General features: G+C 44.5%; 1 protein-coding gene across 3 annotated transcripts in view; it reads right to left on the bottom strand.

Annotated features, from left to right (window-relative positions):
• The window catches only part of LOC124006180 (multiple epidermal growth factor-like domains protein 6), a 103,435-nt gene that overhangs the window by 22,167 nt on the left and 65,736 nt on the right, over nt 1-15,532 (bottom strand). For all 3 annotated transcript variants that reach the window (XM_046316019.1, XM_046316020.1, XM_046316021.1), the window contains 2 exons: nt 15,399-15,530; nt 14,846-14,974 (listed from right to left, as the gene is read on the bottom strand). In XM_046316019.1, the coding sequence (XP_046171975.1) occupies nt 14,846-14,974; nt 15,399-15,530 (261 nt within the window). The remainder of the gene's footprint in view (nt 1-14,845; nt 14,975-15,398; nt 15,531-15,532) is intronic.

Here is a 15,532-nt window from a genome sequence, read left to right as displayed (position 1 = left end):
AAATTACAGGCTAAGAATGGACAGAGAGAGAGGCCTATGTGTTCATCTATCATATTTCTCCATTGCTAAATCAGTGTGTTTTGTTTGCAAACTGTCCCTGTTTGCAAATAATTACATCTGAGACATCATTAGGTATCTGAGCATGCTACATTCAAAAGTTAGGCCTACCTTTCCAACCCAGACAGAGTAGACCTACCTTTCCACCTCAGACAGAGTAGACCTACCTTTCCACCCCAGACAGAGTAGGCCTACCTTTCCAACCCAGACAGAGTAGGCCTACATTTCCAACCCAGACAGAGCAGGCCTACATTTCCAACCCAGACAGAGCAGGCCTACATTTCCACCCCAGACAGAGCAGGCCTACATTTCCAACCCAGACAGAGCAGGCCTACCTTTCCACCCCAGACAGCGCAGGCCTACCTTTCCACCCCAGACAGAGCAGGCCTACCTTTCCAACCCAGACAGAGCAGGCCTACCTTTCCAACCCAGACAGAGCAGGCCTACCTTTCCACCCCAGACAGAGTAGGCCTACCTTTCCACCCCAGACAGAGCAGGCCTACCTTTCCAACCCAGACAGAGCAGGCCTACCTTTCCACCCCAGACAGAGCAGGCCTACATTTCCACCCTAGACAGAGCAGGCCTACCGACACAGAGATTTATTTTTTACTGTTGGCTACTCTTCCATGGCTTAACCCAATGAGAGGTCACACGTTTTTCCCTAAAAGCTGTCTGGGTTTAAACATATTCTATTGTACAGAAAGTGAATAGCTTCATCAATTCATAGTGACAGAATTAGATTACTTCACAAGTAAAGTCCATTCTTTATCTCCTCGGCTGTAGAAGGTTGTAGCTCAGCCTCTGAATGTCAAAGAAACAACCAATGATATCCCCTTTGCCGATATTTTACAGCTTGTTTCTAGTATTGCGGACCAAAGCTATAGATCACTTTACATAATCAGATCTGTTTTATTTTCTTCAAATTCTTAAAGCTAACAAGGGGTAGGCCTGTGCTTTTTCTAATTTTCTTTAATAAAAGGAAGTCCTATGGCATACTCTCTCGTTAATTTGAGTCTTGGTTTTCACTTAATAGCCCTTCACTGACAGAGGTGTGCTATTTAAAGAGTGCATGGTGGGTGGAGGAATTGACCGACAAATCGATGGATATAGCAGCTCATAGCCTAATTTTGCCTGTCAAACAGGTAGTCCTACCTCTTATTTCTTAAATAGGAAGAAATAGCCTCCAACACAAAGCCCTTTCGTTGTTAGTAAGTCTAATTAAAATGATGGTTGAAATGAATTATGCCTTCATGAATTTGCCTACTTTCAGCACCATAAGCTGTCCATTTCTGATTGATTGTGCTGTGGCTGCTGCTTCAAGTTTCAGCACCACAATGTAAATGACTTAAATCTGGCTTATTGTGAGGTTAATAACTCTGATAAATACATCAAGGGCAAGAAACATATTGTTTTTATTCAAATCAATATACAGTAGTAGTAAGCTATTAATTAAAGTTGACATCCGGTCCTCCGGTTATCTTCGGGCTCTCCTTCTAAAACTGAACAGAACATAGGCTATAGGATAATATTGCATTTTCTAGAATAGGCCTAATAAAATAAAAGTCTTTGTTCGGCAGCACAAAAGAAATGATGCATCAGCATGATCAGAGTAGGCTGGGGCTCAGGTTTGGAATATCCATTACAGTGTGTAATGCAGCCTCGTTTTATTTACACCATCCCACTGTTGCATAAGACTCAGGACGGAAGTACATTTTCCTTGAAATATAACTTTGCTCTGTGCCTCCCCCGAGCATGCACTTCATAGCCTATAGCCACGCTAAATAGATTATAGGTTTGATATTGTGCGCCCGGCAGAGAATCAGAAATGAACGGCGATCTACAGCATAATAAGCAACTGATTCTAAAACACTTAGAAATACTGAAATGTCATCAATTACAAATTACAGTGCCTTGCAAGTAATTCACCCAACCTTGGCATTGTTTCTATTTTGTTGCATTACAACCTGTAATTTAAATGGATTTTCATTTGGATTTCGTGTAATGGACGTACACAAAATAGTCCAAATTGGTGAAGTGAAATGAAAAATAAACAACGGAAACTGATGCATACATATGTATTCACTCCCGTTGCTATGAAGCCCCTAAATAAGGTCTGGTGCAACCAATTACGTCACACAATTAGTTCAATAAAGTCCACCTAAGTGCAATCTAAGTGTCACATGATCTGTCACATGATCTCATTATACATACACCTGTTCTGAAAGGCCCCAAAGTCTGCAACACCACTAAGCAAGGGGCACCACCAAGCAAGCGGCACCATGAAGACCACGGAGCTCTCCAAACAGGTCAGGGACAAAGTTGTGGAGAAGTACAGATCAGGGTTGGGTTATAACAAAATATCTGAAATTTTGAACATCCCACGGAGCACCATTAAATACATTATTGAAAAATTGAAAGAATATGGCACCACAACAAACCTGCCAAGAGAGGGCCACCCACCAAAACTCACAGACCAGGCAAGGAGGGCATTAGTCAGAGAGGCAACAAAGAGACCAAAGATAATCCTGAAGGATCTGCAAAGCTCTACAGTGGAGATTGGAGTATCTGTCCATGAGACCACTTTAAGCCGTACACTCCACAGAGCTGGGCTTTACAGTAGAGTGGCCAGAAAAAAGCCATTGCTTAAAGAATGAAATAAGAAAACACGTTTGGTGTTCGCCATGTGGCAGGTGGAAGACTCCCCAAACATATGGAAGAAGGTATTCTGGTTATTGAGGTTATTCTGGTTATTATTCTAAAATGGAGCTTTTTGGCCATCAAGGAGGTTCACCTTCCAGCAGGACAATGACACTAAAGCAACTGCTAAAGCAACACTCGAGTAGTGTAAGGGGAAATATTTAAATATCTTGGAATGGCCAAGTCAAAGGCCAGACCTCAATACAATTGAGAATCTGTGGTATGACTTAAACATTGCTGTACACCAGCAGAACCCATCCAACTTGAACGAGCTGGAGCAGTTTTGCCTTGAAGAATGGGCAAAAATCACAGTGGCTAGATGTGCCAAGACATACCCCAAGAGACTTGCAGCTGTAATTGCTGCAAAAGGTGGCTCTACAAAGTGTTGACTTTGAGGGTGGAATAGTTATGCACAGTCAGGTTCTGTTTGTTTGTCTTATTTCTTGGTTTTTTTCACAATAAAAAATATTTTGTATCTTCAAAGTGGTAGGCAAGTTGCGCAAATCAAATGATACAAAGAGCCTAAAAATCTATTTTAATTCCAGGTTGTAAGGCAAAACAAAATAGGAAAAATGCCAATGGGGTGAATACTTCTGTAAGCCACTGTACATCCTCCTATGGATTAGATAAAACAAATACTAAACCCTCCCCTTGACTGAAATTGAAAAAGAATCACCCTCCTCTATTTTCCTCCAAGTACCCATTCTATAAATTTAGATCCATCTCTTAAGTCGGATTTGGCCTGCTCAAAGTGAGCGAGTGAGCACAGGGCATGTTGGACCAGGAAAGAGCTCGCAACCCAGCACGTTCCCAATACTCACCCTACTTTTGCCACTTGTTGCTGCAGTTTGGCAGTGGACTCAGCGAATTGATTACCTCTAGGCTGCTACACATGTTTTCCTCCAGACGAGGCGCTTGGCATTCAGGCCAAAGCGCCTAGTCTTTGTTTCATCAGACCAAAGAATCTTCAGGTTCTTCAAACTCCAAGCGGGCTGTCATGTGCCTTTTACTGAGAAGTGGCTTCCGTCTGGCCACTCTACCATAAAGGCCTGATTGATGGAGTGTTGCAGAGATGGTTGTCCTTCTGGAAGGTTTTCCCATCGCCACAGAGGAACTCTTGAGCTCTGCCAGAGTGACCATCGGATTCTTGGACACCTCCCTGACCAAGGCCCTTCGCCCCCGATTGCTCAGTTTGGCCAGGCGGCCAGCTCTAGGAAGGATCTTGCCGGTTCCAAGCTTCTTCCATTTAAGAATGATGGAGGCCACTGTGTTCTTGGGGACCTTCAATGCTGCAGAAATGTTCTGTCTCGGCGCTCTACCGACAATTCCTTCAACCTCATGGCTTGGTTTTTGCTTTGACATGCACTGTCAACTGTAGCACCTTATATAGACAGGTGTGTGCCTTTCCAAATCACGTCCATGCAATTGATTTTACCACAGGTGGACTCCAATCAAGTTGTAGAAACATCTCAAGGATGATCAATGGAAACAGGATTCACCTTAGCTCAATTTCGAGTCCCTTAGCAAAAGTCTGAATACCTTTGTAAATAAGATATTATTTACATAAGTAACTAAATGTGGAAAAGTCAAGGAGTCTGTATACTTTCTGAATGCACTGCATTTATTTCATTTGTCATTCCATCGTTTTCCATGGAATTTTTGTGGTAACTAAATAGAATTAATTTAGAATTTATCAGAATTCATTTTCCAGAAATATTTTGACCAGCTCTGTGTATTCTCATGTTGAAGTGAGTCTGTTTTACTGAAGCAGCACTACAACCCTGGTGCTGTCTCTGTGGAGCTGTCTCTCTGGTGCTGTGTTTCTGTGGTGCTGTGTGTCTGTGGTGCTGTGTGTCTGTGGTGCTGTGTGTCTATGGTGCTGTGTGTCTACGGTGCTGTGTGTCTGTGGTGCAGTGTGTCTGGGGTGCTGTGTGTCTGGGGTGCTGTGTGTCTACGGTGCTGTGTGTCTACAGTGCTGTGTGTCTACGGTGCTGTGTGTCAACGGTGCTGTGTGTCAACGGTGCTGTGTGTCTGGGGTGCTGTGTGTCTGGGGTGCAGTGGGTCTGGGGTGCTGTGGATCTGAGGTGCTGTGAGTCTGTGGTGCTGTGTGTCTGTGGTCCTGTGTGTCTGGGGTGCTGTGTGTCTGTGGTACTGTGTGTCTGGGGTGCTGTGTGTCTAAGGTACTGTGTGTCTGGGGTGCTGTGTGTCTAAGGTACTGTGTGTCTGGTGTGCTGTGTGTCTAAGGTACTGTGTGTCTGCAGTGCTGTGTGTCTGGGGTACTGTGTGTCTGTGGTGCTATGTGTCTGTGGTGCTGTGTGTCTACGGCACTGTGTGTCTACAGTGCTGTGTGTCTACAGTGCTGTGTGTCTACGGTGCTGTGTGTCTACGGTGCTGTGTGTCTGGGGTGGTGTGTGCCTGGGGTGCTGTGTGTCTACGGTGCTGTGTGTCTACGGTGCTGTGTGTCAACGGTGCTATGTGTCTGGGGTGCAGTGGGTCTGGGGTACTGTGTGTCTGGGGTGCTGTGTGTCTTGGGTGCTGTGTGTCTGGGGTGCTGTGTTTCTGGGGTGCTGTGTGTCTTGGGTGCTGTGTGTCTGGGGTGCTGTGTGTCTGGGGTGCTGTGTGTCTGGGGTGCTGTGTGTCTGGGGTACTGTGTGTCTGGGGTGCTGTGTGTCTGGTGTGCTGTGTGTCTGGGGTGCTGTGTGTCTACGGTGCTGTGTGTCTGTGGTGCAGTGTGTCTGGGGTGCTGTGTGTCTGGGGTGCTGTGTGTCTGTGGTACTGTGTGTCTGGGGTGCTGTGTGTCTGTGGTACTGTGTGTCTGGGGTGCTGTGTGTCTACGGTGCTGTGTGTCTACAGTGCTGTGTGTCTACGGTGCTGTGTGTCAACAGTGCTGTGTGTCTGGGGTGGTGTGTGTCTGGGGTGGTGTGTGTCTGGGGTGCTGTGTGTCTACGGTGCTGTGTGTCTACGGTGCTGTGTGTCTGGGGTGCTGTGTGTCTGGGATGCAGTGGGTCTGGGGTGCTGTGAGTCTGTGGTACAGTGTGTCTACGGTGCTGTGTGTCAACGGTGCTATGTGTCTGGGGTGCAGTGGGTCTGGGGTGCTGTGTGTCTGGGGTGCAGTGGGTCTGGGGTACTGTGTGTCTGGGGTGCTGTGTGTCTGGAGTGCTGTGTGTCTGGGGTACTGTGTGTCTGGGGTGCTGTGTGTCTGGGGTGCTGTGTGTCTTGGGTGCTGTGTGTCTGGGGTGCTGTGTGTCTGGGTACTGTGTGTCTGGGGTGCTGTGCGTCTTGGGTGCTGTGTGTCTGGGGTGCTGTGTGTCTGGGGTGCTGTGTGTCTGGGGTGCTGTGGATCTGGGGTGCTGTGAGTCTGTGGTGCTGTGTGTCTGTGGTCCTGTGTGTCTGGGGTGCTGTGTGTCTGTGGTACTGTGTGTCTGGGGTGCTGTGTGTCTGTGGTACTGTGTGTCTGGGGTGCTGTGTGTCTAAGGTACTGTGTGTCTGGGGTGCTGTGTGTCTAAGGTACTGTGTGTCTGGGGTGCTGTGTGTCTAAGGTACTGTGTGTCTGCAGTGCTGTGTGTCTGGGGTACTGTGTGTCTGTGGTGCTATGTGTCTGTGGTGCTGTGTGTCTACGGCACTGTGTGTCTACGGTGCTGTGTGTCTACGGTGCTGTGTGTCTACGGTGCTGTGTGTCTGGGGTGGTGTGTGTCTGGGGTGCTGTGTGTCTACGGTGCTGTGTGTCTACGGTGCTGTGTGTCTACGGTGCTGTGTGTCAACGGTGCTATGTGTCTGGGGTGCAGTGGGTCTGGGGTACTGTGTGTCTGGGGTGCTGTGTGTCTTGGGTGCTGTGTGTCTGGGGTGCTGTGTGTCTGGGGTACTGTGTGTCTGGGGTGCTGTGTGTCTGGGGTACTGTGTGTCTGGGGTGCTGTGTGTCTGGTGTGCTGTGTGTCTGGGGTGCTGTGTGTCTACGGTGCTGTGTGTCTGGTGTGTGTGTGTGTGTGTGTGTGTGTGTGTGTGTGTGTGTGTGTGTGTGTGCGTGCGTGCGTGCGTGCGTGCGTGCGTGCGTGTGTGTGTGTGTGTGGTAGTAGTGGCCATAGAGATACAGTGTACTTTTTCATGATGGTGGCACAGTACTGGTTGTATTTAGTCAACATCTGGTCAGATGGCTCTGATTGTCTCTAGACCTTGAGGAGCTGGCAGAGATGCCAGACTGATGCCATGTTTGATGCCGGGGTGTGAGTAGATGAAGAGGTACATTTCACCATGACATTCACCACAGCCCACTTTTTCTGACCAGCAGACCTCTAGTAATTTAGTAACCTATGTAATCTTCAACCAACACAGTTATAGGGTTATCAATTATCTTTATCAATTTACAAAATGTACTTAGTTTACATTGGAGATCAACCAAATCTTCAAATTATGTAAATGGTTTAATTTACTATTCTTAATTTGAAGGGGGAAAAAAAACATTTTCTGAATTCTCCTTTACATACACATTTAAAATACATAGATAGATTTTGGGATGCTGGTTTGAGGCTACCAAACGCAATAGCCAATCCTTTCCACAAGAAGAGAGTGATTGGTTTCCACTTAATCCCAGAGTGAAGTGTCAATTGAGATTGTCCTGGGCTGGCTTGCTATTTCAACTGTGGATGGAAGGTTTAAATTGTCTGCTGTGCCTCTGTTTATAGTCAGTACTGGGAGTCCTCAGACTCCACCAGCCACCAGTGTGCTGCTAGCTACATCGCTGATTAAATTAGCTCTTTAAAGGAGCAATCTGGGATTTGAAAAACAACAAACTGGCACAACCACTTCTTTTGGGTAAACAGCTGAGGGTTGGAGAAATGTAACGACTCGCAAATTCATAGATGTAAGGACTGGTCATCCAAAGATCAAAATTATAGTTTTAACCATGTTTGATATGTGGTTTTTACAAACAACGGAGTGAAACAAACTCATATTGACAGGGGTAAGAGAGTTGAACTAAGCTCATGAGGCATTTATGCGTTCTATTCTTTAAGAATCAATGGCTATATGTCATTCATTCGAATGTTCAAAAATGGATGTACCAATCCCTGATTGCCCCTTTAAGGAAGTAATGAGGATTATTTCCAGATCCCAGCCTGTGTGTTAAAGCGTTGTGTCCTGTCAGCCTAGTTAGCCTATAAACCAAGGCAGGAGACCACACAGCCAGACAGACAGAGACATGGAAGGGGAAACTCTGGCCCTCGCTGACTAGTAGAAATCACTTCCTGACTGCCCTTAAAGGAAGAGGCCCCTGTACAATATGGGGAAACTAGACACCTTATTTAAGGGGGGGTACTTTAGAAACAGAACAGTGGGAGACAGAGAGACAGAGAGAGAGAGAGAGAGAGAGAGAGAGAGAGAGAGAGAGAGAGAGAGAGAGAGAGAGAGAGAGAGAGAGAGAGAGAGAGAGAGAGAGAGAGAGAGAGAGAGAGAAATATATATATATTTGAGTTTCCATGGTCATTTCCATTGAGGCTGATGTCTATGATGTCTATGTTGGAAACCATTGGCTTGTTATGGCTAGGAATTTTAAATCCTGCAGGTCAGAAGGGTGTGTGTTAATGTATCTTATGATATAATGTGACATGACTGTGATTCACGCATGAAACAGGTTATATTTTACAGCACTGGTAACTTAATCTTACACCACAAATTTACTTTAGACCGTTTCAGTCAAAGCCTAATCAAAATCAAATCAATTAGCTAGTCAAGCTTGAGACCAGCTACTCTGGGATATTCACATATCCTTGGCCTTGTTTTACTGTAATTGGACTGTGAGTGTGAGACTGCACAGGGACCAGCGCCCTCCAGAGTCTAACATAGGACTTTTCACTGAAAAAGTCAACCGCAGTGAGCAGCTATGCAGATTCTGGAGAAGAGAGTATGATGATCTCAAAAAACCCAGTCAAATCTTAATCATTAAAGAGTACTTATAGCAGCTAGAACATCAAAAAACTAGACCAATACAATAGTCCCACAACAGGAGTTTATAACTTACTGATATTTAATCAAAGCGCCTTGGACAGCTTGACACCAGAGATATGTTATTAGGGGCGCCTTATGGGGGGGGAGTTAAGATGATTCTAAGGGCCTGTGACTGTCAGGGGCCCTAAAAATCTATTAGAACATTAGGTAAAAATGGTTCAATATTAAATTATTCACCTATCATCATTAATATAATATTTTATTTAAAATGTACTAATAAAACTAACGGTTTCTTTTTCTTTCCTTGTTTTTGGCAAAAAAGTAAACATCCTGAGAGCCTCTGTATTGCCCCCCCACCCTTCCATTTACATTAAATGGTTCAGTCCTGCCCCCAACCCAGGCGCGAACGTTACTTGCTAGCAGTAAATTACGAGTAAGGGGTGCCGGTGGAGCATCATGTCTTAGCTTCCTAAAGAAAAATCTAGTTTCCAAAAACAAAAAGAAAGAAAAAAAGACGGGAGAGAGAAAAGAATGGTCAACAAAGCGTCACCCAATGTTTCACAAAGGAAGGTGGGTGTAGTCAGCGAGTGATGGAAATTAACCTGGTAGTTTAGTCCACAGTGAAATAGGCTTATTTTGCTCCCCTAACATTAGTTACAGTATTTAGTTAGCCACCAATTGTGCAATGAGAGAGTCCTGTCATTTTCATCATAGGTACACTTCAACTATGACAGACAAAATGAGAAAAAAAATCCAGAAAATCACATTGTAGGATTTTTTATGAATTTATTTGCAAATTATGGTGGAAAATAAGTAGTTGCTCAATAACCAAAGTTTATCTCAATACTTTGTTATATACCCTTTGTTGGCAATGACAGAGTTCAAACGTGTTCTGTAAGTCTTCACAAGGTTTTCACACACTGTTGCTGGTATTTTGGCCCATTCCTCCATGCATATCTCCTCTAGAGCAGTGATGTTTTGGGGCTGTTGGTGGGCAACATAGACTTTTAAATCCCTCCAAAGATGTTCTATGGGGTTGAGATCTGGAGACTGGCTCGGCCACTCCAGGACCTTGAAATGCTTCTTACGAAGCCACTCCTTCGTTGCCCCGGCGGTGTGTTCGGGATCATTGTCATGCTGAAAGACCCAGCTACGTTTCATCTTCAATGCCCTTGCTAATGGTAGGCTTTGTTATTTTGGTCCCAGCTCTCTGCAGATCATTCACTAGGTCCCCCCGTGTGGTTCTGGGATTTTTGTGATCATTTTGACCCCACGGGGTGAGATCTTGCGTGGAGCCCCAGATCGAGGGAGATTATCAGTGGTCTTGTATGTCTTCCATTTCCTAATAATTGCTCCCACAGTTGATTTATTCAAACCAAGCTGCTTACCTATTGCAGATGCAGTCTTCCCAGCCTGGTGCAGGTCTACAATTTTGTTTCTGGTGTCCTTTGACAGCTCTTTGGTCTTGGCCATAGTGGAGTTTGGAGTGTGACTGTTTGAGGTTGTGGACAGGTGTCTTTTATACTGATAACAAGTTCAAACAGGTGCCATTAATACAGGTAACGAGTGGAGGACAGAGGAGCCTCTTAAAGAAGAAGTTACAGGTCTGTGAGAGCAAGAAATCTTGCTTGTTTGTAGGTGACCAAATACTTATTTTCCGTCATAATTTGCAAATAAATTCATAAAAAATCCTACAATGTGATTTTCTGGATTTTCTTTCTCATTTTGTCTGTCATAGTTGAAGTGTATTTATGATGAAAATTACAGGCCTCTCTCATCTTTTTAAGTGGGAGAACTTGCACAATTGGTGGCTGACTAAATACTTTTTTGCCCCATTGTACTTAATATCTTCACATAAAATTCTGAGTGTTTACATTTCGCTCCTCTTTTAGCCAACATTTAATCAATGCAGGCAAACTTTTAGCAAGCTAATCATACTAAATCAGTTGTCCCTGCCCCCGTCTGGTGCCAGGCCCAACAGATGCAGCTTCAGGCTGAGCAGCCCTGTCTCCCCATCCCCATACACCTGACCCAGCCCTGTCTCCCCATACCCCTGAACCAGCCCTGTCTCCCCATCCCCAAACCCCTGAACCAGCCCCGTCTCCCCATCCCCAAACCCCTGACCACCAGTCTCCCCATCCCCAAACCCCTGAACCAGTTTCCCCATCCCCAAACCCCTGAACCAGCCCCGTCTCCCCATCCCCATACCACTGACCCAGCCCTGTCTCCCCATACCCCTGAACCAGCCCTGCCTCCCCATCCCCAAACCCCTGAACCAGCCCTGTCTCCCCATACCCCTGAACCAGCCCTGTCTCCCCATCCCCAAACCCCTGAACCAGCCCCGTCTCCCCATCCCCAAACCCCTGAACCAGCCCCGTCTCCCCATCCCCATACACCTGACCCAGCCCTGTCTCCCCATACCCCTGAACCAGCCCCGTCTCCCCATCCCCAAACCCCTGAACCAGCCCCGTCTCCCCATCCCCAAACCCCTGAACCAGCCCCGTCTACCCATCCCCATACACCTGACCCAGCCCTGTCTCCCCATACCCCTGAACCAGCCCTGTCTTCCCACCCCCAAACCCCTGAACCAGCCCTGTCTCCCCATCCCCAAACCCCTGAACCAGCCCTGTCTCCCCATCCCCATACCCCTGAACCAGCCCTGTCTTCCCATACTCCTGAACCAGCCCTGTCTCCCCATCCCCAAACCCCTAAACCAGCCCTGCTCCCAACTGAAGAAGGTGAGCAGCATTGTGATGAATTACATGTCACTTGGCATAATTGCAGGGGTCCGTGGGAATTAATTTTTCTATTATTATGAAAAATTGTAATTATTACATTATTTTCAATTACAATTGAATTTTTCCACGTAATGATCATTATATGAAACCAAATCAGCCTATAGTCTATATTGGATGCTGGACAGTTCGAATGATTGAGTGACTCAGTCTGTATAAGTGACAGCCAATGTTAAAATAATACCTTCAAGTCATATGGCCAAGGTATGTCTCCATGGCTTTGATGCAGGCTGAAATGTGGTCATTTTCTGACATCTAGTGGTATTGATATGCAACTGCAGGTAATTTGGGTCAATATTCTGCAGGATTCAGTGCTATTACATTTTTTCCGTGGTGCATGCAGTTAAATTAAGTTAACGAAATGGTAGTAACTGAAATGTTGGTTATGATGTTATTACAAATGGTATTATATTATAGAATATATTATCATATGCATCATGTACACTCTACATAGCCAGGACCCTCTTCAAGTGATAAAGTTTTGTCAGGGAGGAGTCTGGAAGTGGAGGAAGAGGTGAAAGACAGTGCCGGCAGTACCAATGCAGATGATGAGGATGGAGCAAATGAGAGAAGGTGCACAGAAAGAGACAGACAAAGTGAGGATGTTGAAAAACAAGCTGATCAATGACTTTGCTAGCAAGAAGGCTCAGTGCTGGGTTCTTGGTGAGTAAGGCTGAGCAAGGGCCAGTGATAACTGTTAAATGGCTATGGATATTGGATCACTACACACATGATGACCACAGGCTGAGAATAGACTGAGAACAGACTGAGAACAAGTTATATCTCAAAGTAATGGCTGGAATGCTATAAAATTTTTAGTGTACAATTTTTTTATTTATTTATCCGTTATTTTACCAGGTAAGTTGACTGAGAACACGTTCTCATTTGCAGCAACGACCTGGGGAATAGTTACAGGAGAGAGGAGGGGGATGAATGAGCCAATTGTAAACTAGTCAAGACCCCAAAACCCCAAGTGGAAGAAACCTAGTGATTTGGTGACCTCTCCTCTAGCGCATTCCATTTCTATTTATTTTCATTCATTTTCCATTTCCACTTTTACAGCTGCTTATTTTCTAGTTGGTGTGCATACTTAAAACTCTGCCGCTGATTTGATTATTTTGTAGAATTCTATAGAATGATATGACAAACAACAAAAGAATCAAATCAGCAGCAAATTTGGTTTTAGCCCCATCTATAGAGGATAATGTTAGTTTGTTTTAATTGAAGAGGTTCATGTCTTTTTAAGTTATATTTATTTGAAGTTATTCATTAATGTTAAGAGAATTTTCCATTCTCATTTCGACTGTAAAAGATGATGTCCTTCAGCACATTTGTTATAGAGGGGATCAGTCTTGCATCAAAATAGTGAATTCCACTGTATGCAGAATGTTGCAGCATATCTGCACAGTGTTATATCTTCACAGCTCACTGTCAGTAAATATCGTACAGTAAATATTGGACTAGAAGAGAGTTGCACGCCTGCAAAGGTTGCGTTATTTAAAGCTTTGAATGGGTCTATTGGGTTCTGGAGGTGTGTGGTTACAGCAATTGCGCAGGGTTGGTATGGCCTGTGGTGGTGGGGCCCAATGTGATAACTTTTCATGGGGCCCAAAATCCCTGGTGGCACCCCTGCCTGTTATATAGCTGTATATTGTTACGCCAGTCACAGAACTGTAATTCTGAGTGACTTCTCTACTAGACCTTTCATTACTAGACCAATAGAAGAGACCATAAGAGAGGGGTTACCGCCTGGTATAAGGTCATTTAACTGACACACTTATGCAGAGCAATTAGGGTTAAGTGCCTTGCTCAAGGGTACATTGGAAGATGTTTCACCCAGTCTAATCGGGATTCAAACTAGCAACCTTTCAATTACTGGCCCAATGTTCTTAACCATTAGGCAACCTGCCACCCTATAAATGAAGGGTTTGATTCCAAAATGCAATATTTCAATTTTCAAAAATTTGGGTGAATCAACTTTAATTAAAAATGCATATAGTGTAAGAGATAGAGCTGTTGTTTTTGTATCTTACCATGACATGGGCTAGTTTTAAGACAGACATGATTTGGTATCTTACCATGACATGGGCTAGTTTTAAGACAGACATGATTTGGTATCTTACCATGACATGGGCTAGTTTTAAGACAGACATGATTTGGTATCTTACCATGACATGGGCTAGTGAAAAGACAGACATGATTTGGTATCTTACCATGACATGGGCTAGTGAAAAGACAGACATGATTTGGTATCTTACCATGACATGGGCTAGTGAAAAGACAGACATGATTTGGTATCTTACCATGACATGGGCTAGTGAAAAGACAGACATGATTTGGTATCTTACCATGACATGGGCTAGTTGAAAAGACAGACATGATTTGGTATCTTACCATGACATGGGCTAGTGAAAAGACAGACATGATTTGGTATCTTACCATGACATGGGCTAGTGAAAAGACAGACATGATTTGGTATCTTACCATGACATGGGCTCGTGAGAAGAAAGACATGATTTGGTATCTTACCATGACATGGGCTAGTGAAAAGACAGACATGATTTGGTATCTTACCATGACATGGGCTAGTTTTAAGACAGACATGATTTGGTATCTTACCATGACATGGGCTAGTGAAAAGACAGACATGATTTGGTATCTTACCATGACATGGGCTAGTGAAAAGACAGACATGATTTGGTATCTTACCATGACATGGGCTAGTTTTAAGACAGACATGATTTGGTATCTTACCATGACATGGGCTAGTGAAAAGACAGACATGATTTGGTATCTTACCATGACATGGGCTCGTGAGAAGACAGACATGATTTGGTATCTTACCATGACATGGGCTAGTGAAAAGACAGACATGATTTGGTATCTTACCATGACATGGGCTAGTGAGAAGACAGACATGATTTGGTATCTTACCATGACATGGGCTAGTGAAAAGACAGACATGATTTGGTATCTTACCATGACATGGGCTAGTGAGAAGACAGACATGATTTTGTTCGAAATATATTGCAAGGTCATTTTATTTTAGAGAGATAAAATGTGGTTACTGGCCCAACACTATTAACCCCTAGTCTACCTTGCTATTTGGTGACAATGGATAGTTTCTGGTAATTACCTCAAATAATTCAAGTGTACAAACCTACACTTGTCTCAATGAATTTCAAAGAAACTAAAATGTAATGAATATGCTATTATGAGTTAATTGCCATTTGAACAATTCCAAAGTAACTACCTGCTGAATACCAGGACGTAAAATAAAGGTTACCCATACCCGTACCCATACCCGTATTAGTAATAGGTGATTAAATGTAGTGCACTTTATTCACAAGTCTTACTTTTCTCACAGAAGCTTCCGGTCCATCCAGAGGAGCAGGTGCAGGCTCCACTCACATGGTCACACAGAGCCCCGTGCTGACACTGACAGTCCAGGGCACAGCCCCAACCATAGCTGCCCTCCACACACTCTGGGGGAACAGGGGAGCATGTTCAACATCAGACAGAGATATTACCAGCCAAAATATATACGCATTTGCTGCTGTAAGGGCATGTGTTTTGTCACAGCACAAATAATCCTGCAGCAACAGGATATTAATGTGTAGTCCATCATTTTGCGTGTTCGATAGTTAGGCTATTAGCTGGACAAAAGTATTCTACAAGAAAAGTGCAATACTATTAATATGACCGTGTGTTAGCGCAGGTTTTCAGTGAATTTATGTAAATCACAGAGCTCATCTGCATTTCCTGTGGTGCAGGAAAATGATCATCAACAAAAGAGTGATCAAATGAAGATTCTTCATCTGTAGAACACTTGCTTGAACCAGATCTGGTCCAAAGATGTGCTACAGTGTATTACCTAAAGATGGCAGTATTTCCAAAGCAAGGTCTTACTCTGTTCACAGTGGTCTCCAGTGAAACCAGCCTCACACACACAGCGTCCAGTCACTACATCACAACTCAGGGCTCGGTCTGCACAACGGCACCTGTTGGAGCACTCAGAGCCCCAGGACCCCTCCTCACAGGCT

Source organism: Oncorhynchus gorbuscha, linkage group LG19 (genome assembly GCF_021184085.1).
Source record: "Oncorhynchus gorbuscha isolate QuinsamMale2020 ecotype Even-year linkage group LG19, OgorEven_v1.0, whole genome shotgun sequence".
NCBI classification, from domain to species: Eukaryota; Metazoa; Chordata; class Actinopteri; order Salmoniformes; family Salmonidae; genus Oncorhynchus; species Oncorhynchus gorbuscha.
The sequence above is the reverse complement of the archived record's forward strand: the minus strand, read 5'-3'. Positions and strand labels throughout refer to the sequence as shown.